The sequence below is a fragment of the Podarcis filfolensis genome, assembly GCF_964270895.1.
Source record: "Podarcis filfolensis genome assembly, chromosome: 2".
NCBI classification, from domain to species: Eukaryota; Metazoa; Chordata; class Lepidosauria; order Squamata; family Lacertidae; genus Podarcis; species Podarcis filfolensis.
This window is the reverse complement of record NC_139605.1, coordinates 105168664-105195038: the sequence shown is the minus strand read 5'-3', so window position 1 is coordinate 105195038 and position 26375 is coordinate 105168664. Positions and strand designations below refer to the sequence as shown.

The 26375-nt window shown below is 45.0% G+C and overlaps 1 protein-coding gene and 1 long non-coding RNA gene across 3 annotated transcripts in view; one reads left to right on the top strand and one right to left on the bottom strand.

The window, feature by feature from the left end:
* Window positions 1-26375, bottom strand: part of LOC310755762 — a 1619227-nt gene that overhangs the window by 131334 nt on the left and 1461518 nt on the right. The gene's annotated exons all lie outside the window — the stretch shown is intronic.
* SCPEP1 (serine carboxypeptidase 1) lies at window positions 970-25638 on the top strand. 2 transcript variants are annotated; one of them, XM_083598858.1, is made up of 13 exons: window positions 970-1152; window positions 6510-6655; window positions 7607-7696; window positions 9168-9323; window positions 11073-11147; window positions 11820-11892; window positions 12034-12071; window positions 13299-13427; window positions 14545-14638; window positions 15186-15299; window positions 18115-18252; window positions 20954-21117; window positions 24106-25638. In XM_083598858.1, exons 1-13 carry the CDS (start codon window positions 1095-1097, stop codon window positions 24169-24171), a joined length of 1341 nt encoding a protein of 446 aa, XP_083454984.1. In that variant the 5' UTR covers window positions 970-1094; the 3' UTR covers window positions 24172-25638. The 2 variants fall into 2 exon arrangements, with proteins under 2 accessions (XP_083454984.1, XP_083454985.1); XM_083598859.1 differs by having other exon boundaries at window positions 991-1152; window positions 9168-9327; window positions 11077-11147.

Here is a 26375-nt window from a genome sequence, read left to right as displayed (position 1 = left end):
GAATAATAGAATTGTAGAGTTGAATGAGGATCATCTTCTAGCCCAACCACCTGCAATGCAGGAATATGCAGCTTTCCCACACAGGGATCGAACCTGCAACCTTGGCATCATCAGCACCATGCTCTAACCAGGCTGGGTCAGCAATGGCCCGAACTATTTCAGATTCAAACACTGAATGGTTCTTGAGGATCAAAACAGAGAGCAAAGGTTGGTGGACTTGTAAAAGGGCAAAAGAATATTGGGAAATAATTTATAATGAATTGAAAAAAATGTTTAAAAGTACTTTCCCAAAAAACCCAGAGTCCTTTTAGTTGGGGATAATCCAGATGGAAATTCCCATGGGTCAAAAAAGACTATGTATGCTACTACTGTGGCCTGTGTTTTGTTAGCTCAAAAATGGGAAACGATTGAGGTCCCAACTGAAGAAGAATGACAACTTAAACTGATGGAATATACACAGCTTGCAGACTTAACATAAAGGATAAGAGAACAAGAGGAACATACGTTTAAAGGGGATTGGAAAATGTTTATTGAATATATGGGTGAAAACTGTGTGCACTTGAAAACATTGGCAGTGTTAAGATAAATTCAACTGTGTAAATAAGTTTTGATGGATGTAATAATGGAATACCAAATGATTTAGTTTATGTGAAACATGCAGGGATTTATGGCATGCAAAATGAACCATGGAAAGAAAAGAAGTCATTGATAATTTTAAGGTGGTTTAAATGAATATTCTAAAATGTAAAACTGAAAAACTTAATGAAAATTATACCAAACAAAGCAAAACAAAAAAACAAAGCGCAAAGGAGCGAAATGGATTAGGCAAAACCAGCTGCGTCAGCCACGCAGGAAACTGGTATTGCAGCACGATCGGGTGCGAAACCCAGCAGATCTTCAGCTCTCTCATTTGCATAACCAAATTGCTCCCGACGTAATTAAGCACCTGCATGTTTGACAGCGGGCTCTTGCCCGGCTCTGCCGCCCGCCCGGCTCCCTTAAATAAAAAGGCGCACTTCCCTCTCGCAGAAACAGCTGACAAGCAGACAGAGTCATATGACCGCCAGCCAGGAAATCGCCGGGCAAGAGCAGAGATGTTGCTGAAACTGCCGCACGCGATCGCGCTGTTTTCTCTGGCCACTTTGGGCTCAGGTGAGTTTTAAGGGGAACTGACCTCTGCAGCTGAGTGTATGGCTTTTCCTGTGTGTTGTTTTAAGCTCTTACAAGAGGGGAAGTGCCCGATTGAAAACAAACCACTATCTGACTTTTAGAAGACATCCGAAGGCAACCCTGTTTAGGGAAGTTTTTAATGGTTGATGTTTTATCGCGCTTTTAATATTCTGTTGGGAGCCGCCCTGAGCGGCTGGGGTATGAATATTTGTTGTTGTTATTCGCAATTAAACTGAACTGAAAATGCACGTTACTTATTATTTCCCAGCTACTTACATCTCTTTGGAAGCAGGGTTCACTGGTATCCATGGGCATAGCCAGGATTTATTTTTATTGGGGGGGGGGGGGAGGCAGAACTGAATTATCTGTAATGCAAATGGTCAGTTACTTAAGCATTTTTATTTATTTACTTGATTTAGGGGGAGGGGGGATGCACTCCCCACCCCCACCCGCTACGCCCATGCTGATATCTTAAGGAATTTGCTTCTGTGTTACATCCGCCCCCCCCCCCAGCTGCAGTCCTGTATGCTGGGAGTGATACCTGTCGGATTCAGTGGGGTTTGCTTCTGGTTATAGGATCATAGGTGTAGCCAGAGGTGGGGGCAGCTGCCCCCCCATGAAGAAAATAAATAAAAATACTTAGTAGAGATTTTGACAGATTTTTCCGAGCACTTGGGGTCAAAAGAAAGTAATTTAAAACAACTGTTGTTGAGACAATCCATTCCAAATCTGCTAGACCAGGGGTCAGCAACCTGGGGTCAGCCAGTGTGGTGTAATGGTTAAGAGCGGTAGACTCGTAATCTGGGGAACCGGATTCGCGTCTCTGCTCCTCCACATGCAGATGCTGGGTGACCTTGCGCTAGTCACACTTCTCTGAAGTCTCTCAGCCCCACTCACCTCACAGAGTGTTTGTTTTGGGGGAGGAAGGGAAAGGAGAATGTTAGCCGCTTTGAGACTCCTTAAAAAGGTAAAAGTAAAGGGACCCCTGATCATTAGGTCCAGTCATGACCAACCCTGGGGTTGCGGCGCTCATCTCATTTTATTGGCCAAGGAGCCGGCGTACAGCTTCCAGGTCATGTGGCCAGCATGACTAACCCACTTCTGGCGAACCAGAGCAGCGTACGGAAACGCCGTTTACCTTCCCACCTATTTATCTACTTGCACTTTGACATGCTTTCGAACTGCTACGTTGGCAGGAGCAGGGACCGAGCAACGGGAGCTCACCCCGTTGCGGGGATTCGAACCGCCGACCTTCTGATCGGCAAGTCCTAGGCTCTGTGGTTTAAACCACAGCGTCACCCGCATCCTTAGGGTAGTGATAAAGCGGGATATCAAATCCAAACTCTTCTTCTAAGGCCCATGGGCCAGAAGTGGCCCATGGAGGTCGTTTCACTGGCCCATGAATCGCCCCCAAACCAAGTTGCCCACTCACGGGCTGTGCTAAAATCGCGGGTGCACACGATCCAGCCCACGGAGGGATCTCCGCAGGACCGATCCGGCCCAGGCAAAATAAACTTTGCTGACCCCTGTGCTAGACAGAGCCAGACAGAGGAGGAAAACAGCTGTGTGTCCTGCCCTCCTTAACGTAAGTCCTGAGTATAGGATTGCACAATGAGTTTGCTTTTACACAGAAGCTCTTTCTGCCTGGTGGCCTTGATTACTTTCAAGCCGGGTGATCTCTGCAATGGTTCAGATGCTGATCCCTGCAGCTCTCTGTAGTGAAACACGTTGGCTGGAACCCCTAAACGGGGTTGGTTATCCTCTGCCTGACCCTCTCTGCCCACCCAACCCTTGTCTCTGGATGTGTAGATGCAAAAGGAGCATGAGGCCCCTGAACCTGTAATGTCTGAATGGAAGAAAAGGAATTTTAGGAGGTCAAAACTTATCACATTGTAGTATTTATGCAGCCTGTTATGGAAAGAAGAGCTGAAATCCCCTTGCGTGCACCACGACTAAAAGTGCCGGGGCGATGTCCTCTTTTGCAGTTTAACCCCGTAGCTTTCAGTATCTCGGGGGTAGTCTTTGTGGGGGGGCATTCAGATGTTATGGGACTTCAGCTCCTGGCAGCCCGAGCTAATACGGCCAGAGCTCAGAGATGGTGGGAACTTGGAGCCTAAAAGCAAGTACAGGGCATTGAGTATCCACACTAGGCACTTTTCATGATGCCCCCTGCTGCAGCACATTAGCCAACACATGAATGGGGAACTGTGGCACCCCAGATTTTGACCTTTAACTCCTGTTGTCCTTGACCATTAGCTATGTATCTGTCTCAACAGCAAAAGACATTAGAGCAGGCTTCCTCAACCTCAGCCCTCCAGATGTTTTTGGCCTACAACTCCCATGATCCCTAGCTAGCAGGACCAGTGGTCAGGGATGATGGGAATTGTAGTCTCAAAACATCTGGAGAGCCGAGGTTGAGGAAGCCTGTATTAGAGTGATGGGTACTAGAGCAAGGGTGTTCTGGTGGTGGCCCTGTGATTGCGGAATTCATTCCCCATCTTTGACCTTTTTAATGTGACAGTCTTCATTCATGTCCATAGTTGTACTGATGACTTCTGCTCATTTTTATGGGCAGTAATCCAGTTTTTAACTCCATGTTATTCGTTACGTGTTTATACTTTGCAATTAGTTATTATCCTTGTGGATTACAGTGATAGGAGGGTAACTGTTCCCTTAAAAGGCAGTCTACAAATCGGTCAATAAATCATAAATAAATGTATGTGTGAAAGTTCTGCGTGTTTGCAGGACTTTGTTTCCAAAGTGACCATCCTGTGCATTCTTCATTGAAGTAAATCCCATGGAACACAGGGAAATAAAAAGGCATAGAAACACAGACAGGTTACATATTTTACTCTCTGCGACTAAATTTGTCAAACCTCCACCTGCCCTATTGGATTTAACAATTAACTGCATTCAACAGGGGATTAGATTCCCAGCATAGAGATGGAGCGATGGCCGGCTCTGGCTGAATTTCTGCTGAAAGAATGCATAATAGCCATGTGAGAAAAAGGTGGCAACATTTTCTGGGAGTAGTCCATTCGCAACCATAGCTTTACACCTACAGATGGGTGGGGAGGCTACTCTCACCCAGAGCAGTTGCATTGACTGTTGTGGCATCAGTTTCTGGAGGAAGGCTGAATCCTATTGGCGGAATGCAGTGAGCGACAATCAAGGTTTTATTGGAAGCCTACATGGCAAAAACTTGCCTAGGAGCTGGTTTCTACGCCTGTGTTTATCAAGCTGCAGTTAGTGGGGCGAGACTGAAATGTGACAACCCTTCCTGTTTGCTGAAACAGCTCCACACCAGGCCACTTGATGCAGTAACGGCTTCCTCAGTCTGGGCCCTCCAGATGTTTTTGGCCTACAACTCCCATGATCCCTAGCTAGCAGGACCAGTGGTCAGGGATGCTGGGAACTGTAGTCTCAAGTCATCTGGGGGGCCAAGGTTGAGGAAGCCTCATCTAGTAGGACGAGATGGTAAAATGGGTCTGCCTCTTCTGACTGCAAATGGAGAGCTGCACTACTGAATGTTGTGTGCGTGATCTCTGCAAGCAGAAAACTAGAACAGCAGGGAGATAACCTACAGAAGGTTTCTCCCCGATGTGTTCGATTTCTTCTAGGGAGTTCTTAAGAGGTGGAGCATTCAGAAATGCCCTACATGCAGTCCGAAGTACAGTGGTACCTCAGTTTTCGAACGTCTCTGTTGACGAACATTTTGGTTTTCGAACGCCGTAAACACGGAAGTAAATGCTTCGGTTTTCGAACATGCCTTGGAAGTTGAACATGGCACATGGCTTCCGCGGAGTGCAAGATCCTGAGGCCTAGCTGTCAGCTATTGAGTTTTGGGTTTTCGAACGTTTCAGAACTTGAACGGTCTTCCGGAACGGATTCTGTTCGAAAGCCGAGGTACCACTTTAGTAAGTCCAAAGTGGTAAGAAGCCATTTCGCCACCTCATTTCTGCTGGATGTGTGAACCAGACCACAACCTCTTATTCACATGCATTTTCATTTCAGAAAGCTGAATGCATAAATATATTTATGTATTGTCCCAGAGTAACAGTGCTCTGGGATGCCAGAGGAAAAATACATAGCTTCCCGGGGTGTGGACAGAACACCCAGTGCCTCTGAGTAATGTGACAGATTCTGAGATATAATCCAAGCGAGATGGTAAAGTACACAGCTGTGGGGGTGAAGGTCAATTAGTTATCTCCTTTCCCTGATTGGTTGTGCCTAGAATATCCTAGCTGTTCACAAGACTTTACGGAAAGAGCCGTAGGCTGCTTTTGCCGCCCCTCTCTTCAGCTAGCAATGTTCTTGAAATGTCCAGTGCCAAGCTGAGGTGACTGCCCACCCAAGTCATGGTTGTTTGCGCTGATGTACAATGGGACTTGCCCCCCTTCTCCTTTCCCTGTGTGTCCCCTGCACCATCCCCAAATCTACTCCAGAGGAACCCCCCAAATATATTTAGGTGGCTTGGAGGAGAGTGGGAGGTTGTTCTGTTGCGCAAGCAGAAATCCTTACATCTTAGTGCTGCGCGGAATACAACCCAAATTATTGCATAGGCAAACTCCGGCCCTCCAGATGTTTGGGACTACGATTCCCATCATCCCTAGCTAACAGGACCAGTGATCAGGGATGATGGGAATTGTAGTCCCAAACATCTGGAGGGCTGGAGTTTGCCTATGCCTGATTTAAATCAAACTAAATACCCTTTACAATGTAGCCTTGAACGTCTCTAAGAGTAGGCCTCAGGGCTTCTGCAGCTACTCTGACCTCAGCCTTGTGGTTTGTCTGAATTGCCTAAGAATCCTTTGTGAGGGTGTGTCTAGTAATTTTTCAGCGACGATCTGGCATGCAACTGCTTTTGTTGATTCGAGTTGCGCTGTGCGATACCAGCCTGACCCATTGCACAAGTAGCAGTTTCTCAAGAATCATTGACACAGTGATAGAAGAAGCAGCTTTGTGTGTTGAAACAGGCTGAACGTTGATCTTTGTACAGTGGTACCTCGGGTTACATACGCTTCAGGTTACATATGCTTCAGGTTACACACTCCGCTAACCCAGAAATAGTGCTTCAGGTTAAGAACTTTGCTTCAGGATAAGAACAGAAATCGTGCTCCAGCGGTGCGGCAGCAGCAGGAGGCCCCATTAGCTAAAGTGGTGCTTCAGGTTAAGAACAATTTCAGGTTAAGAATGGACCTCCGGAACGAATTAAGTACTTAACGCGAGGTACCACTGTATTGGAATCAGAAGGGTTCCTGTCCATATTTATTATGTCAAGCGCATACACCACCTTTCTATAAAGTGTAGCAACCGGTGTTTTTTCTCCTCCTTTTCAGCTGTGTATTTAGAGGAACCAAAAGAACCGAAGCAGGCATGGGGGTATGTCACTGTCAGGCCCAACGCCAGCATGTTCTGGTGGCTATACTATGCCGACAGCCCTGCGAAGAATTTCACGCAGCTCCCTCTGATCATGTGGCTTCAGGTAAGTTCGGGCAGGATATGGGGTGTGATTTGCAGAAAGATTATGCTATCAGTTTACTGCAGCGGTCAGCAGCGGATGGTGCTGTGGTCTAAACCACTGAGCCTTTTGGGCTTGCCGATGAGAAGGTTGGCGGTTCAAATCCCTGTGACAGAGCGAGCTCCCATTGTTCTGTCCCAGCTCCTGCCAACCTAGCAGTTCGAAAGCTCACCAGTGCAAATAGATAAATAGGTACCACTGCAGCGGGAAGGTAAACGGCATTTCCATGCACTCTGGTTTCCGTCATGGTTTTCTGTTGCGCCAGAAGCGGTTTAGTCATGCTGGCTAAAGTGGAGATGAGCGCCACAACCCCGCAGTTGCCTTTGACTGGACTTAACTGTCCAGGAATCCTTTACCTTTTACCTAAAACATTGTTATAGATCAGTGTACAGTGGTACCTTGGGTTCAGAACTTAATTTGTTCTGGAGGTCCGTTCTTAACCTGAAACTGTTTTTAACCTGAGGTACCACTTTAGCTAATGGGGCCTCCCGCTGCTGCACGATTTCTATTCTCACCCTGAAGCAAAGTTCTTAACCTGAGATACTATTTCTGGGTTAGCAGAGTCTGTAACCTGAAGTGCCTGTAACCCGAGGTACCACTGTATTGTGATGTTTTAGCTGGTGAAACATCACAATGTTGAAAACCAGATATCGCCCAGCTCTACTGGCTGATGTTGGACTCCAATTCCCATCAGCGCCAGACTGCAAAGCCAATGGTCAGGGATGATGGGAGTTGTAGTTTAACATCTTGCAGTGACTGCTGAGGAAACGCAATCCATGTTCAGCCATTGGAGAAACCATCTACCTCTGATGACCTACTTCATAGGGGTTTTGTGGAGACAAAGAAGGGAAGGGCTATAAAAGGTTTATAATCTGTTTTTCTCTGCTTTCCCCCCTAATCTGTGTGGTTTTACAGGGTGGCCCGGGGGCTTCAGGAACAGGATTCGGAAACTTTGAAGAGATTGGCCCTTTAGATAGTGATCTAAAGCCAAGGAAGACAACTTGGGTATGTATCATGGCTTGTGACTAGAAGATTCATTTCCTACCCACCCGTTGTTGTCTAAGGAGTTAACCATGCTTGCTCACATGATTATGAGATTAAGCAGGAAAAAGAGTGTCCCGTGGAATTTAATATGAATGACTTTTCCAGATCATGATTTCTGCACGTTGCAGTTGATCATACTATATTGCAATTTCTGTTCCCCGTTTCTGTTTTCCTTTGCCCATACAATATGTGGGTTTTAGGATCCTTCCTGCATGTTTTCAGCTTGGAACCAGAGTTGGCACTTATTTTATTTATTCACCTATTTGTAAAAATATTTAAATACTGCTATATCGCAGAAATGTGTCATAGTGGTTTGCAACAATAAAAAGGAGACTGTTTGGAAAATAACTGTAAACAAGTGAAAACGCTAGCAGGATTAAGGTAAACTCAATGGTATAATATATAAAAAAGGAAGAATAAAGGGAGAAAATAAACCAAAAGGACATGTAAGAATGGGGAAATTAAAGGAATCGGGGAAGGGAAGTTGTTGAATGTTTTATCATAAAGAAAGATATTAATGGTGGAAATATATATTCGAATGTGAATGTGATTTTGGAAACGGTAATAATGAAAATTATATTTTAAAAATGTGATAAAAGCCAAACAATGGAAGTTTTAACTGGCCCTGATCCTTTTAAACAAGCCCAACAAGCAGAAATGCAGTGGGTGAAACATCATTCTGAGTGAAAAATGGAATCATAATTCCAGGAAAAGCCTCACTTGCTTAATTTCTGTACATTATGTGGATGGTAAAAGTCATGGTCAGTGTTGTTGTGGTGGTGGTGTGTGTGTGTTTCACAAGATTAGCTAGCCTCAAAGGCTTGTTGCTGCTTATGCTGATAGTCAAAACTTGCAACCGTACATTAAAGAGTTTGTACTGTGGCTTTCTTTGTATATATATTTACACACCATCTTCTAAAACCTCAAACAATGCAGTCGAAAAACAATAACCTGGAACAGGAGGGGCAAAAATGGGCTTTGTTTCACCCGGGTCAAAGACCTGGTTTGGCACACCCCACATATTTGCGTACACACACACACACACACACACAGAGAGAGAGAGAGAGAGACACAGAGGCTGGGAGCCTCAATGGCACCTCTCTAGCGGCTTCACCTGGGCCAAAAAAACCTGGCTAGCCACACATACACACACACCTGGTAGCTACACCTCTGAGCAACAGTCCGCTTATGGGGCATCGAAATTATTTTCCTTGTTTTGCCCAGTTTGAATCTATCTGTTGCAAACATCTGAACCTGATGGAAAAGGGAAATTTGAGAACTTTGGGGAGGGTTTTTCTTTACCAAATGCACAACCACGCTTTGCTCTGTTGTCAAGTCATCTTTAGCCACACTGCTACTTATTCTCTCTCTGTGTGTGAGTTTTGCCGGTGTATATATAGAAGGCTTACTCTGTTTTCTTTTGGTGATGCAGCTGCAGGCAGCAAGCTTGTTGTTTGTCGATAACCCTGTTGGCACTGGATTCAGCTATGTGAATGATACGCTTGCGTACGCCACAAATCTCTGCACAGTCTCCACGGACCTGATGGTGGTTCTCAGAGAATTCTTCAAGTCTAAGCCCGAATTCCAGGCAAGTGACCAGATAAGGATGGAATAATTTTAAATATTAGGTAGGAAATGTTACTTCTGCAGCTAGAGCTGCAAGTAGTCCCACTGAATGGCCACACGAGCCTAGAATCGAGTGTCCATGTAGTATAAAAAATTAGAAATTACTTGAAATAAACAAATAGGCCTAGAATTAAATTAAGTTACAATTAAATAAATGGGATTTAGAATGTTAAGAAAAGTGAGTAAGATGGACTATAATTGAAATTGTTTTAGTTTAATAATGATATTGGAAAGCTGTTACTTTTAATTACAAGGAAACTCAGAAGGGAGGGATTTGACGAAGTCAACCAAGATGTTTAAAAGGTTGGATTTGTGAAGAATTAAGTTTGTTGTTATAGTTTATCTGTTTATTGTTCCCCCTTCCCCCCCCTTTTCCTTTTCTCTTTCTTCTTTCTTCTTTTTTCTGTTTTTGTGTATCATCTTGCTTTGTGGTTTGTGTTATCACGGTGGAAAATCTAATAAAAAATTTATTTAAAAAAAGAGAAAAGAATCGAGTGTCCAACATTTTGAAGTCAAATGTACATATTATGGCGGTTACTTATGACACTATTATCTCTACCCACCATCCCTGCCGTGATGTGTGTGACATGAGGTCATTGGTTACATGGTAGAATTTGGAAGTATTTTTACTTCCAGTTTGATTAACCACAGTTTAGTGTTCCCCCAGACCCCAAACTGCCATTAATTTGAAAAATTGGCAAGTCTTTAAACCAAGGGTTATGATGGTGGGTTGTTGTAACAAACCATACTTGGGATCAATCTCAGTTTAGGGTTCAGACAGAATGCTGAACTATGATGAATCAAAAGAAATACACCGGAAATCGGGAGAGATGGGAGGAGCATGTGAGCTCATTCCTGTCTCGATAAGCCATAGTTTTATCATGACATCTGAATGCCCCTCTTGTGTTGAGAATTTCCCCACCCTGCAAATGACGCTCGATGAAAAGGGGAAGTATACGTCCATTTTAGAATCTCAGTTTTGTGTTTTTAAGTTACTAGGCCGAATGACTTTCCAGAAAGGTTTGAGAGTTTCCAAAGCCATTGTAGAGTACAGGGATGGGAGCATGAGAGTCTCAACACTTTGTTTATTTTCTGCTCTTTTGCACTTATTGCCTCACATTCTCCGCTTCCTCAAATCGGGCAATGTGTTTGAGGAAGTCTGAGGAAATCAAATCCCTGCTCAGCTCATTTGGTAACCTTAGGCTGAGAGTGACTGACCCCATCGTACCTCACTGGGTTGTTGCGAGAATGAAATGGAGGAACTAGGTGCCCTGGGCATTCTAGTCCTTGGTTTTTCAGAAGTGAAAACCGGAATACATAAGATCTCATGCACATCAGTCCAATTTGGTATACTCAGTTTATAGTGGAGGAGTTTGTTTTATCTTTGGAAAGAGAATGCGGCAAAAATCTGATGACCACATCCTCAGAGGGGACCCTATAGTTCCCATAATCCCTGACTCTAGGGCATACCGGAGTTGTTCAGTGATGTATATGGTCACTATCCTGCGGTCTTATTTACCCTTAATGATTGCAAATGGAAGTGAAGGCTTTATAATCTGGCCTCACTCTTCAGAATAGTTCAATTTCCGGTGCGTTTGGGGAGGAAGGAAACACCGAAACTTTTATTTTTGTCTGTTTGGAGACGAGGGGCAGGCGAATAGAATGTACGGTGCTCAAAACCTTAACTGCTTTCATGGGATTTCTCTTGTAGAAAGTCCCTTTCTACATCTTTTCAGAATCATACGGAGGCAAAATGGCTGCTGGCGTCGCTTTGGAACTGCATAAGGTACATGGATCAAACCTTTCCCTGAGGGCGGGCAGGCTTGTGGCCCTCCAGAGGTCACTGGGCTACAGCTTCCCTCATCTCTGACCATTGGTCATGCTGGCTGTGGCTGATGGAGTCTGAAGGGCCACAGGTTCCCCATATCTAAAGAGATTGGATTCTTCCTTAGAAACATGCCTCTTCTCAGGGGTGCTAGCTAATAATCATCCGCCACCGTTTCCCCCAGTTGTGGAATACAGTCGGACCTTGGTTCTCGAACGCCTTGTGACTTGAAAGTTTTGGCTCCTGAACGCCGCAAACCCGGAAGTGAGTGTTCTAGTTTGCGAACGTTTTTTGGAACCCAAATGTCCGACGTGGGTTCTGCAGGTTCTCATTCAGTGCAGGAAGCTCCTGCAGCCAATTGGAAGCCACACCTTGGTTTTCAAACGTTTTCAGAAGTCAAACGGACTTCCGGAATGGATTCTGTTCGAGAACCAAGGTACGACTATACTGGCTGCCTCTCTGTTTGCTCTGAAACAGCACCCAAAATCTACAGGCCTTGTTTATAGGTCCATGTGTTCTTGAAGGCGGTACTGTCAAATTGCTGGTGCCCTACTCAAAATATTACATATTGTTTGTATTGGTGTAGATCTCATTTTACACAAACTCTTGTTGACTTTTTTTTCTTTTTCAAAGGCTGTTCAAGCTGGGACCATAAAGTGCAATTTTCTTGGTGTAGCACTTGGCGATTCGTGGATTTCTCCTCTAGGTATGTTAATGGGAGTCTTGAGAACATCTCTCCTGTCGTCCTTGTAATCAGGGATTTTTTTCAGCCGGAGTGAATTTAGCTGGCTGTTAAGGAAGTCTATTGCATCATGGAGACTCATGATTTTTCTTTTATACCCTTTAGATTCTGTGATTTCCTGGGGACCTTACCTTTACAGCACCGTAAGTGTTTACTCGGTCCATGCTTTTTGCAGTTTGTTTTTTTACTTTTTCATGAGAACCGTCAGATCTTAAGGCCCATCCAGCCCAGAATCCTTGTATTTCCATAGGCAGACGGTCATATTTTCATGTGAAATGCAAAAGCCACTCCCTCTTGTTTGGGCTGCAGTACTCTCAGATGCTAGGGCGGCACCTTATACTGTGTACACACCATCCATTTAAAGCACATTCTCCCTCCCTCCCAAATAATCCTGCAGGTTGTCATTTGTTAAACTCTGTGATGAGTAAACTGCAATTCCCAGGATACCTTGTGTTTGTGTGGGGTGCTTTATAAATGTGGTATGTACACAGCTTCAGGCATCACCGAATAAAAGAGGATTCAGACTTGCATAAGAATTACATGCGCTAATTTAAGTGTATAGATAAAAAATTTAAAAAATATGCCCTACCATATTGCAGAATACTATCACTTGGTGTGTACCTGGCCTTTCTGCAATTAATCCAGAATGCGGCAGCTAGACTGGTGACTGGGAGTGCCAGCTGGGACCACATAACACTGAGAGATCTGCATTGGCTCCCAGTATGTTTCCGAGCACAATTCAAAGTGTTGGTGCTGACCTTTAAAGCCCTAAACGGCCTCGGTCCTGTATACCTGAAGGAGCGTCTCCACCCCCATCATTCAGCCCAGACACTGAGGTCCAGCACCGAGAACCTTCTGGCGGTTCCCTCACTGCAAGAAGTGAGGTTACAGGGAACCAGGCAGAGGGCCTTCTTGGTAGTGGTGCCTGCCCTGTGGAACGCCCTCCCTTCAGATGTGAAGGAAATAAGCAGCTATCTTCTTTTTAAAAGACATCTGAAGGCAGCCCTGTTTAGGGAAGTTTTTAATATTTAATGTTGTATTGTTTTTAACCCTTGATTGGAAGTCGCCCAGAGTGGCTGGGGAAACTCAGCCAGATGGGCGGGGTATAAATAATAAATTATTATTATTATTATTATTATTTATTATTTATTTCTCTGGGTGCTAAGTGTTGATAAGCAACTTCAAGGTTCCTGCTGTCTCTTTTTTATAGTTCTTGATCTTTAACCCATCCTTGGACCACACATCCTTTTGAATAGAGGATGCCTTTCTCATAGAGGACTGTCTTCTTGAAAGTATAGGTACCTTGTCCCCAGCATATGGCAGGGTGGTCAACACATCTGTATGTTCATTTTCCCTATTTTTCACTGCAGTCTTACCTTGACGATAAAGGTTTGAAACAAGTGACCACAGCTGCCAAAAAGGTCCTTGATGCTATGAATAAAAGGCAATTCAAGCTGGCTACATTGCTTTGGAGTAAGGCCGAAGATACCATAGAGGAGGTAAGCTTTGTAAGGAGTTTGTGTGAGCAGATTAGACAGAGGTCAGCAACCTAAGGCCCGTGGGCCGGAAGTGGCCCATGAGGGTCGTTTAACCGGCCCATGAGCCACCCCCGAACTGAGACGCTTGCTCAGCGAGTCCCTGCGCGCTGCACTAAACCAGCACAGCGCGGCACAGGTACTCTCTTCCGCGGCTCTGGAAATTGCTTCTGCGCATGCCCAGATGCCGGAAATTGCGTCTGTGTATGTCCATGGTGAGGGACGTGGGTGGCACTGTGGGTTAAACCACAGAGCCTAGGACTTGCCGATCAGAAGGTTGGCGGTTCGAATCCCCGCAATGGGGTGAGCTCCCGTTGCTCGGTCCCTGCTCCTGCCAACCTAGCAGTTCGAAAGCACGTCAAAGTGCAAGTAGATAAATAGGTACCGCTCCGGCGGGAAGGTAAACGGTGTTTCCGTGCGCTGCTCTGGTTCACCAGAAGCGGCTTAGTCATGCTGGCCACATGACCCGGAAGCTGTACGCCGGCTCCCTCTGCCAATAAAGCAAGATGAGCGCCGCAACCCCAGAGTCGGCCATGACTGGACCTAATGGTCAGGGGTCCCTTTACCTTTACCTATGTCCACGGTGCTGGAAATCGCTTCTGCACATGCCCAGATGCCGAAAATTGCTTCTGCAGAGGCACGATTTTTGGCGTCTGAGCATGTGCAGAAGTGATTTCCAGCGCCACGAACATGCGCAGACACGATTTCCGGCGTCGCGCTGCAGCGGTCTGGCCCATGGAAGATCTCTGTGGGAGGGATACGGCCCATGCCTGGTAAGCCTTGCCAACCCTGGGTTAGTAGTTTTGAAGAAACAGAGACAGTTTAATGACTGGGTGCAAGGGAGGCACAACTCATGACTTGTGGTAGGGTTGCTATATGTCTGGGTTTTTTTTGCAAACAGAACCAGGAAGTGTATGTCAAAAAAAACCCTCAACAGCTCATTCTGCCCCACCAAAAAGCTGAATTTTGACTTGTCATGAGGGAAAACCCAGAGCTGTATAAAGCTGAGGTGTACCGATGTCTTCTATTGAGAAGCTCTCATTCTTGCTCTCCTCACTGCATTCTCCATTTTCTTTTCTAGTACACGAATGGTGTGAATTTCTATAACATTCTGACTCAGGATACTACTTCATCTACAGCTGCTGCATCCGTTGCAAGTGAAACAGTCCCTGTGTGTAAGTTCAGAGGGAAATGCCCTATTTGAGGGCAGGTTTATCATTGCCAGAAATATCTTTGTGCCCCAGACACATTTCCTCCATCCGTCACGTTTGGTGGCAGATTTGGGAATTTCCATGTTTTTCCACGCAAGGCCTCATTTATGGCCTTGGATGCTGCACTGGGTCATATGACTAGACAGGTCATATGACCAAGGAAAGGAAATATTTCTCCTGGGGAATCTTTCCTAGCACCGAATTGCATGACTTGGAGCCAAGCCATGACTTTTTAATTTGTCTTTTAGCTATTCGTTTTGATTCTGCTGCCACTCATGGGAAATTTTATTGCCATCTCACACTGTCTGATTTCCCCCCAGCTATTGTAGACTGTTTTTGTTTTGTTGGTTTTAAAATTTTTGGCCTGCTAGAAATCGCCCTGCAGTTATTGCAACTGAAGGGCGAGGATTTAGGCTCTATAATTAATATGCGTCATCTTTCCAGATAAACCGGCTCATGCAGTCGCCAATGAAAGCCTTTCTCTATTTCTCTTCCCTTCTCTTTCCGTAAGTGAAACTCTTCCAGCGTCATGTACAACATCAAAGTAAGGACAAGCTGAGTGATTTGATGAACGGACCCATCAGGAAGAAGCTGAAAATAATTCCAGACCATGTGAAGTGGGGAGGTAGGGCCATAACTTCTGGAATAAAGCTGAAAATTTCCTAGTAACATAAGCGGTATTTTGTATACTCTGATCTCTGGAAAATTGAGGGGGTGGTCCTTTTGATAGAGCAGGCATAGGCAAACTAACAGTGGTCAGGGATGATGGGAGTTGTAGTTTCAAAACATCTGGAGGGCCGAGTTTGCCTATGCCTGTGATACAGCATTTCCAGTCTGTTTCCCTATAACTCTTCCACTTTTTGAACTGGGTTCTACAGTGGTACCTCGGGCTACAAACACCTTGAGTTACAAACACTTTGAGTTACAGACTCCACTAACCTGGAATTAGTACCTCAGGTTAAGAACTTTACCTCAGGATGAAAACAGAAATCGTGCGCCGGCAGCAGAAGGCCCCATTAGCTAAAGTGGTACCTCAGGTTAAGAATGGTTTCAGCTTAAGAACGGACCTCCGGAATGAATTAAGTTCATAACCAGAGGTACCACTGTACAAAGAAAGAAATTGTGATTCAGTGGAAGATACCACCTGTTCGAAGAGCAGAAGTGGCTTCCATCAAAAGCGCCCCTCCCCGCAGCCCAGTGCCAGATTTATGTATATGTTAAACAAGCTATAGCTTAGGGTCACACTCTCTTGGGGCACCCCCAAAAAAATTAAAGGGGAAAAAACTGGATGTTTCCAAAATCTAAGATAAAAAACAAATAAAATAAAACCTATACACAACAAGTGTTTTTGTATTGTGTAGGCTCCTATGATGTAAGTCATGGGCCCCACCTGCTAGCCTGCCCTCTAAAATATCACTGGTTTCCTCATTTCTATATATAGGGTGCCTACATTCTGCCTGGACTGGATGCATGGCAGACTGCAGTGCAGCACAGTTGAATGTCGGCCAAGCTGTTGTACCTGTTATCTAATATTAAAGAGTGCTTGTAGACTGATCAGGCAGCATAGACTAAGGGTATGAGTCTTATGCCTACTGATTGGTTTCATGTAATACATAATTTGTTTATTTTGATCCCATTATAAAATTACTTTAGGAAAGTATTCATCTTTATTATTTAGTAGGCCTATATTATTTACTAGTACTGTTCCCTATTTACCCCCACTTGCTACTATAGTACAGTGGTACCTCGGGTTACATACGCTTCAGGTTACAGACACCGCTAACCCAGAAATAGTACCTCGGGTTAAGAACTTTGTTTCAGGATGAGAACAGAAATTGTGCGTTGGCGGCGGGAGGCCCATTACTTACATCATAGGAGCCTACACAACACCAAACACTTGCTAAAGTGGTGCTTCAGGTTAAGAACGGTTTCAGGTTAAGAACGGACCTCTGGAACGAATTAAGTTCTTAACCCGAGGTACCACTGTACTACTACTGTACTACTGTGGTACCTCGGGATGCGAACGGGATCTGTTCCGGAGCCCCTTTCACATCCTGAAGCGAACACAACGCGTGTCTGCGCAACTGCGCGGGTCGCGTCTCGCCGCTTCCGCGCATGCACGTGATGTCATTTTGACCATCTGCGCATGCACATGCAGCAAAACCCGGAAGTAATGCGCTCCGTTACTTCCAGGTTGCCGCGGAGTGCAACCCAAAAATACTTAACTTGAAGCACATTTGTCCCGAGCTTTGACTGTATATAGAAATATTATAATTATATTAAATATTTTACTTACTTATAAAGGGCCCTATTAACTTCAGTAGTTTAGGGCCTCATCAAACCTAAATCCAGCCCTGCTGCAGCCCCACTTGTCCCCAGTGCTCCAGAGCAGATTTGTCGGGAGCAGTGGGGAAAGAAAATATCTACTAAAGTTGCCTCCCCTTTCTGCTAGTTGGAGTGTTCCATGGGCAGAAGGAAACTCAAGATCCCAACCAACGGGTGACAGTCAACTAAGTTTTACTCAAGAGTAGACCCATTAGACTTAATGGACATGCCTAGGTTTCAGTAGGTTTACTCTGAGTAAACCTTAGTGGACTACCACCCTGTGGATTGCATCTAATCTTAGTCATACTTGGAGTAGACCACAGATAGGCAAACTAAGGCCCGGGGGCCGGATCCGGCCCAATCGCCTTCTCAATCCGGCCCGTGGACGGTCCGGGAATCAGTGTATTTTTACATGAGTAGAATGTGTCCTTTTATTTAAAATGCATCTCTGGGTTGTTTGTGGGGCATAGGAAATTGTTCATTTTTTTTTCTTTTCAAAATATAGTCCAGCCCCCTCCCACAAGGTCTGAGCGACGGTTGACCAGCCCCCTGCTGAAAAAGTTTGCCGACCACTGGAGTAGACTCGTTGAAATTATTGGACATAACTTAGCTGCATTGATGTCAATGGGTTTACTCTGAGTAGTACTTAGTTGGACGCAAGCCTTTGATTCTAAATTACATTCTGACCTGATGGCAGTTGTGAACCTTGGTGGAAAACTCTTTCTGTCTTGGCAGGCTTGTTTAGTTTTAAGAGAGCATGTGGAAGTATATTCTTCTCAATTACTTTTCTCGGTTTAATGAGAAGAACGTATATACATGAAGACTTTAAAATTCACACTTCTATTTTTTAAAAAATGCAAATTCATTGTTGGAGTAAATACGCAGTTTTATTTGCACAGAAAAAAATGGAAGGTGGTCGACTGTTGTTTCTTAAAGAAACATGCCACTGGATGTTCTGATTTCTTCTCCAACGCATAAAATGTTCTACTTCTCCTTAGCAGTATATCATACTGACTCAGGTAACTCAGGGCCTGGCCCATGAGTGGAAAAGCCACACTGATTATATTTCTTTTCCTTGCCCTTGTCTCTTAATGTTTTTGTCATCATTCTTCCAGGCCAGTCAAAAGACGTGTTTGCGAATATGGCTGAAGACTTCATGAAGAATGTAATAGATATCGTAGACGACTTGCTGGCAGCCAATGTCAATGTTACTGTCTACAATGGGCAGTTGGATCTCATCGTTTCTACCATAGGTAAGGCTATTTCTGAGGGGGCAAGGATCAGGGGTCAGCAGAGATAGGGAGGGTGGCGATATAGGCAAGGCGTCGCATTTTTGAAATCCCATTTGCGTCTCACAGTCCTGATACTATATAGCAGCGTTTCCCAAACTGTTTTCAGACTACAATTCCCATCATCCCTGACCACTGGTCTTGCTAGCTAGGGATGATGGGAGTTGTAGTCCAAAAACAGCTGGAGACCCACGTTTGGAAAACCTTGGTGTAAGTGTTAAACTTGCTTGCTTAGGAGTTTGAATACTTGCTGTGCCCCATTCTGAGACTTCACCAGTCGTTACTCCAATGTTGTCAAAGCTATAAGATCTAGAAACTTACCGTATTTTTCGCTCTATAAGATGCACCAGACCACAAGACGCACCTAGTTTTGGGAGGAGGTAAACAAGAAAAAAAATATTCTGAATCTCAGAAGCCAGAACAGCAAGAGGGATCGCTGTGCAGTGAAAGCAGCAATCTCTCTTGCTGTTCTGGCTTCTGGGATAGCTGTGCAGCCTGCATTCGCTCCATAAGACGCACACACATTTCCCCTTACTTTTTAGGAGGGAAAAAGTGAGTCTTATAGAGCAAAAAATACGGTAATATTTGCTTCCTCCCACCTCCTGCAACTGTCTATCAACCCAGCATACGAGGAGCTGCAAACATGTGCAATGCTGATAAGCCATTCAGGTTGAGTTCTTGCAGTGTGCAGTTGAAAATATGCACAACTGACTGGCTTTCAGGGCCTGTTTCATCACAAGGCAATATGATCAATGCCCTGAGAACACAGATTAACTTGTAGCCATGAGAACTCAGGCTTCTGGAAGCATGCTTGAATGCCTGCCCAAATATTTGGATTATGAACCAGGTTGTCTTGTCCTAGGCTAAAACAAGAACTTCTGCAAAATGTACAAAACCTATACAGTCATACCTCAGGTTACAGACGCTTCACGTTGCGTTTTCTCAGGTTATGGACCATCGAAACCTGGAAGTACCAGAATGGGTTACTTCTGGGTTTCGGCGGTCGCACATGTGCAGAAGCACTAAATCGCGCTTTGCGCATGCGCAGAAGTGCCGAATTGCAACCCGTGCGTGCGCAGATGCGCCGCTGCGGGTTGTGAACATGCATCCCACACAGATCACATTCGCAACCGGAGCATCCACTGTATTCAAATATCCACTTTTATGTCATTATCTCTTTACACCTAAGGCAACATGGTTTGTGGAGACCTGACTTGGGAACAAGCTTGCTGGCTCAGGTTTGCATTTAAGATGCAAACAACCTGCCAGGAAGAGTTGAATCCGCAGCAGCCAATTTAGAAAAGTAATTTTGAAGGCGGTTCCAGAGACTATAATTGTTAGTATCAGGAAAGACAGGGTGGAGACGAGAGGCGGTGACTGTAGAAGTCACAGGCATATTCTGTGTGCACGCGCCAGTTGCTTAGAAATGTCGTAAATGTTTCCCTGATAGTGTCATGGTTCTCCTCGGGTAGTTGGCAACCCACCTTTTTGTAACATCTCATCCTGTTGCCAGTTGAGTCACTCTATTTCAATATTCCTCCCCTTGGTTCCTCATTCTGGTTTGGATTCAGTGCCAGTCGGTAGTGTTTCTTGCACAAGTGCTCTGTCCTCTGTCACTCAGTACAGCCATGAAGAGGAGAATGCAGTTTGTAATGTCCAATCCCAAACTACAGTTTCTTAACAATTCCGGCTTGCCTTCCTAAGATACTAGACTCGGCTACGTTAGTAAAGAAACAGTGATTTGAATGTGCTATAAACATGCAGCACCAGATGGCGCCAGAGAGCAGGAATTTTTTATACGCCCTTTTCCATAGGGTTTTTTTATTTATTTATTGTTATAATCTAATTTCTGACTTATTTATAGTGGTCCCCCCGCCAGTGTGTAGATCCACCCATTGTCAAGACCAGGCATAGGCAAACTCAGCCTGCCAGATGTTTTGAGACTACAATTCCCATCATCCCTGACCACTGGTCCTGTTAGCTAGGGATGATGGGAGTTGTAGTCCCAAAACCATCTGGAGGGCCAGGTTTGCCTATACCTGTACTAAGGGAGGAACAGAGATGTATGCCGCAGGGTTAAAAGAAAAACAAGTTTCTATGCCAGGCATAGGCAAACTCTGCTCCCTCGGCCTGAAAGCGAGATGAGCGGCACAACCCCATAGTCGCCTTTGACTGGACTTAACCGTCCAGGGGTCCTTTAACTTTACCCCCTTTCAGGCTTCTTATGGAGCTCTTTTTTGCTCCTTTAAATTGATTACAGTGGTACCTCAGGTTACATACGCTTCAGGTTACGGACTCCGCCAACCCAGAAATAGTACCTCGGGTTAAGAACTTTGCTTCAGGATGAGAACAGAAATCGGGCAGCGGTAGCACAGCAGCAGCGGGAGGCCCCATTAGCTAAAGTGGTGCTTCAGGTTAAGAACAGTTTCAGGTTAAGAACAGACCTCCAGAACGAATTAAGTACGTAACCAGAGGTACCACTGTATATTGATTATTGCAGGGTTGGGGGAAAAGTATGGTATTCCAGGGTCTTCTAAAACAGATAGCAAAACCCAATAAGGACATTTCCCGCTACCGCCACCATTTTTTGTGGAGTGTGATGTTTGGCAAAACAGGACACCTTTCTCTTACATGAGCATTTTCTCTCTCCCCCCCCCCTCAATAGGCCAGGAAGCGTGGCTGCGGAAACTGAAGTGGCCCATGCTGAAAAAGTTTACTGCGCAAAGATGGAGGCCTTTATATGTAGGGTCAGAATCCACAGCGACGGCCGCTTTCCATAAGTCCTATGAAAACCTGGACTTTTTCTGGATTCTGAAAGCTGGGCACATGGTAAGTTAACTCGTATGCCTTGGGAAAGAAACAAAATGGAATATAAAGGAGACTTGATTGCTTTAAATTGGATGCTCCTGTTGCAGTCTTTTCAAGGAGTTACGTTGCTGGCAGTCGCAGTACATCATTTTTGGGTGCAATGACTCGGAGAGCAGGGATTTAGCACCGTATGGAGAATCTTCACTTATGCTCCCGTGCAAGGTGCCAAAGGAAATAATTATAATAGCTGTCTTAATATTTCACAGAACAAGGAACACGGAACAATTGAGTTGAAACCTTTTATTGGTTCAGCTGGTTTTATAAAATACTGCTAGAAGCTTTCAAGCTGCAAAGTATCTTTCTTCAGGCCTGTGTGTTTAAGAGAGAGAAATACATAAAAACCAATAGGTTATATGTGACCAGGCTTATAGTCATAACAGTTCCACAAAAAGGCACTTGAAATAGGGTTGGGGGCTGTTTATCATCAAGCCAAGGCTAGGCTACCTCTGGTATGCAGGTGGCGCTATGGTCTAAACCACTGAGCCTCTTGGGCTTGCCAATCAGAAAGTCAGCGGTTCGAATCCCTTTCGACGGGGTGAGCTCCCGTTGCTCTGTCCCAGCTCCTGCCAACCTAGCAGTTCGAAAGCACACCAGTACAAGTAGATAAATAGGTATGGCTGCAGCGGGAAGGTAAACAGCATTTCCATGTGCTCTGGTTTCCGTCACGGTGTCCCATTGCTCAAGAAGTGGTTTAGTCATGCTGGCCACATGACCTGGAAAGCTGTCTGTGGACAAACGTCGGTTCCCTCGGCCTGAAAGCGAGATGAGGGCCACAACCCCATAATCGCTTTTGACTGGACATAACCGTCCAGGGGCCCTTTATACTTCTGGTACCTGCCTGGGCCTGAATTAGAACTATAAAGGATGAAAGGGAAAGGGAAGCGAACACAACTGCTTTGTCCTTAAGGGGCCATGTCAAAATGACTAAATCCTGTAGGTAGTTAGGGAAAATCCTGAAATCACCAACTGCCAGCAAGAGACAAATCTCATCACGTCGCAGTGGTCGCTGCAGTTCTGATTCTTACAGTGTGGAAGCATGGAGCTGGCACAATGATGATTGGATAATTTATTCAAGATGGCAGGCTCCCATAAGTTGAGACCTTTCATTAGATGATAGTGATATGATGAGATTGCACTGGCCTTTGTTTCTTGGGAATTTTTCGATCCCATCATCTCTACAAGGTTAAAGGTTTTGCTGGGTTGCACTTGAAATCAGTAGGCCTCAGATTTCTGTTACAGTTCTCTACCTATGCCAAAAAATACTGTGTGTGGAGGGGAGGGGAGCCTTACCTTGGCATCTCTGGATCACTGTCTTTAAATGATAACAAATCCTGAGATGAACAATATTATAGCTGGGGTTTGCCCCCCTTTCTTTTCTAAATGACTAATCATTAGCTGTGGCTACCTGTGACATTCTCTCTAGCTGCTTCTATCATAGGGACGTGGGTGGCGCTGTGGGTAAAACCTCAGCGCCTAGGACTTGCCGATCGCATGGTCAGCGGTTCGAATCCCCGCGACGGGGTGCGCTCCCGTCGTTCGGTCCCAGCGCCTGCCAACCTAGCAGTTCGAAAGCACCCCCGGATGCAAGTAGATAAATAGGGACCGCTTACCAGCGGGAAGGTAAACGGCGTTTCCGTGTGCTGCACTGGCTCGCCAGATGCAGCTTGTCACACTGGCCACGTGACCCGGAAGTGTCTGCGGACAGCGCTGGCTCCCGGCCTCTAGAGTGAGATGAGCGCACAACCCTAGAGTCTGGCAAGACTGGCCCGTACGGGCAGGGGTACCTTTACCTTTACCTGTGACATTCTCTCTAGCTGCTTCTATCATCACTATTTATTATTTATTCAGTTTTCATACCACTCTTTATCAAAAGATCCTGGGGCAGTGTACAACATTTGAAACATGTTACAGAACATCCATAATAAAAACATTAAAAAGGCATAGTGACAGACAAATAATAAAATAGTTAATAGCAGTCGACGCATGCCAACATGATGTGATAGTTAGAGTCCTGAATTATTATTATTATAATAATAATAGTTTGTAGACCGCCCTATACCCACAGGTCTCTGGGTAGTTCACAAGATAAAATAAAGTCAAAGTCAAAGTCAAAGTCAAAGTTTATTATTAGATTTGTGAGGTCCATGCCTTTACACAAAATACCATAAAACGTTATTAAAAGATAAACAATAAAATTATAAAAATAAGCTAAAATTCATGCCATGCTGTCCCAGCAAGGAAACTACCCAAAAAACCTCGCCATTCAGGAAAGAAGATACAGCAACAGGTTAGGAGAGCAATGGGAGGAACCTCACCATTTCCTCCAGGAACCATACCCTAGTTTTCATAGCCTTCACCACAAAGACCGCTACCACGTGAGAAATCCGTGGATCAGCGTCCACCAGTAAAAACTTTACTTGGTCCTCAGAGTTGGCTATTGATTTGGGAATAGTTTGTAACACAAGATAAAATAAAAATAAAAACAACCCCAAAAAACCCCAGCCACATTATAAAAGGCTATTACAGTCGTACCTTGGTTCCCAAACGCCTTGCAAGTTGAACTTTTTGGCTCCTGAACACCACAAACCCGGAAGTGAGTGTTCCAGTTTGTGAATGTTCTTTGGAACCCGAACATCCGACGTGGCTTCCGATTGGCTGCAGGAGCTTCCTGCAAATCGGAAGCCATGCCTTGGTTTCAGAACATTTTGGAAGTCAAACGGACTTCCGGAACGGATTCCGACGACTTCCGAGGTACCACTGTGCTTGGGTTCAAATCCCCACTCAGCCGTGAAGCCTATCTTCTCTCAGCCTAACCTACCTCACGCTGCTGATGCAAGGATTAAATGGAGACAGGAAGAAGTGTGTTTGTGTAAGAGCTCTCTGGAGAAAAGGTGGAATAAAAACATAATAATGGAAAAAGAGTAAAGATCACGTTCCTCTCCTTAACAGGTACCAGCTGACCAAGGAGATATGGCGCTGAAAATGGTCAAGATGGTGACCCGCCAATGCCGCTAAGAGAACTGGGGCCAGCTGGCTTGGCTTTCCCACAAGAGCGCATCATGCTGTTGGAATGTTCTCATTGCACACGGAACTTGCGGGTGGGACAGTAGCTCTTCAGCATGATTGAGTGTTTTCCCTATATGATACGCTATGCAAGGCATTTTATTTTTTTAAAAGCATTTTCTTTCACACTCCTCTGAAACCATAGCCTCTGCCTCCGCAGTACCCCCACTGACCTTCGGTACGATAAATTAATTCACCGAACATCTGCTTTCTGCACTGTTGCCCCTTAAAACGGGTAAGAGCTTAGGATCAATTGAGGTTTGCCGAACCCCCCGGAGGACGAGTGAAAAGCAGAGGCTCTGTTAGACGAGCCCTTCTATTAAGCCACAGCGTTTGCTGTGAATGTCTCAGGGCAACTTTGTATGTAGAAAACACAAAACAAGGCTAGGATTAGGAGCAACTTTGTAGTCAGGCTGGGTGGAGCTGTTTGGTTGACCCTGGAGACAAAAGGACACGTGGCACCAAAGTGCACAGGCTCGTAAAATGTGTGGGGTGGGGATGGGGAAATGCAAATTATGATAGGGAAATTTTATTACATCTAATTTTAAGGTGACTATTTTTATACATATACGCATTCAGAAAAGCACTGTTACACAGGCAGTCTGGGCTTGCAGCCCTAGCTTTAAACTCCCAAAGATACCAGTCTTCCTTTTGCAACCTCCTGAAGCTTGATCTACGGCACAAAGGTCTGAAACATGGCTGTGGGGAAACAGGCCACAGCGATTGCAGCATCAGCGCCCCTGTTTTTCACTGTTGATGTGACTGAGACTACAGTCTTGGGCAGAGGGACCAGCAGGGAACAGGGCAGCGCTTAACCCTTGTACTCCTGCCCAGTTTCCCCACTTGAACTTGACCCAATGGAAACGATCTGAGCAGTAACTCAACCTGTTGTTTAAAAACCCAGCACAACATTGTAATGGTGGTGTGGGTTTTTTTGGGTAGGTAATCTTTCCTGTGCTTCACGTTTTCTTGTTAAATTGGGCAGCTGGCAGTAAGGGCAGCTGCTGCCACCTTAATGAGGACTAGTTGCTAGGCTTTTTTCGTTTTTGCTGTTTACAATCCCTCCTTGAAAGAAACGAGGCCCTCAGCCAGAAACTCCCAAGGTGGGTATGCAGATCTCTGGACCTTTGTTGCTCCGTGAAATGGGAAGATGAAGGAAAAGGTCTTGCCTGATGCTGCTTTGCGTTATCCTCTCGTGGCTGTCCCGTCCTGCGCGCTCCCCCCTGCCTTGAGTTCAGAAGTCGATATAGCAGCATTCCAAGATCAAATTGCAATACATCTCTCGAACATTTGTCCAGGAGGAGAGCACTGTGTCTTGTTCAAATAAGCCGGATGTTGGAAATAGAAACCCATGTTGCTTATTTATGTAATGCATGTCTTTCTGATGACTCTGAATAAACAATAAATGGATGGAAGCCACATTTGCATGGTGCATATGAACTCTGCATGCAGCGCTCTTCAAAACAAACACTTAGAGACAATTATATGTTTCCGGTGAATACTTCTCCATAGTCCATTAACATATATGTTAAGGTTTAGATGCCCATCTTTGTTTACTAAAACAGAGCTTCCGTCGTTCTCAGTCTGCCTGTTGTGGCGGCCTAGGCTTTGTGTATGCCCTGATGCCATTATTTGTCTGGGTTTGGGATAGAAACCAATTTACCTACCTTCCTCTAAGCCAGCAGTGGGGAACCTGTAGTGCTATGGATGGTGTTGGACTCCCAGCTCCCATCATCTTCAGCCAGAATGCCAGGAATCTTTTGCCCAACATGGGAGTCAAACCCACAACCCTGAGATAAAGAGACTCACAGAGACTGGTTCCACTACCATCAAATAAATGAAGCATTTAAACTGGACAGTAAAATTGGCTTCCAGGTGGAAAAATCAAAATTGGAGACAGAACTGTTAGAACCCAGTACTAAGAATTTGTCCAAAATGTACAATTTGCTGCTGAAATGGAATACACAAGATGAAACGGTTAAATCGGTCATGATTAAATGGGCTCAGGACATTGGTCATAATATCTTGTTTGCTGATTGGGAAAAGTTGTGGACCACCGGGATAAAATTTACGGCATGTAATGCCTTAAGAGAAAACATTATGAAAATGATATATAGGTGGTACATAACCCCAGTCAAGCTTGCAAAGATTTACCA

What these genes read in the sequence shown, in the direction of transcription:
- SCPEP1 (XM_083598858.1), top strand. Translation starts at nt 1,095, where the DNA reads ATGTTGCTGAAACTGCCGCACGCGATCGCGCTGTTTTCTCTGGCCACT. An exon ending in GACCTTACCTTTACAGCACC is followed by an intron (nt 12,072 to 13,298) that starts GTAAGTGTTTAC and finishes TTTTCACTGCAG; the next exon opens with TCTTACCTTGACGATAAAGG. An exon ending in CCGAAGATACCATAGAGGAG is followed by an intron (nt 13,428 to 14,544) that starts GTAAGCTTTGTA and finishes TTTCTTTTCTAG; the next exon opens with TACACGAATGGTGTGAATTT.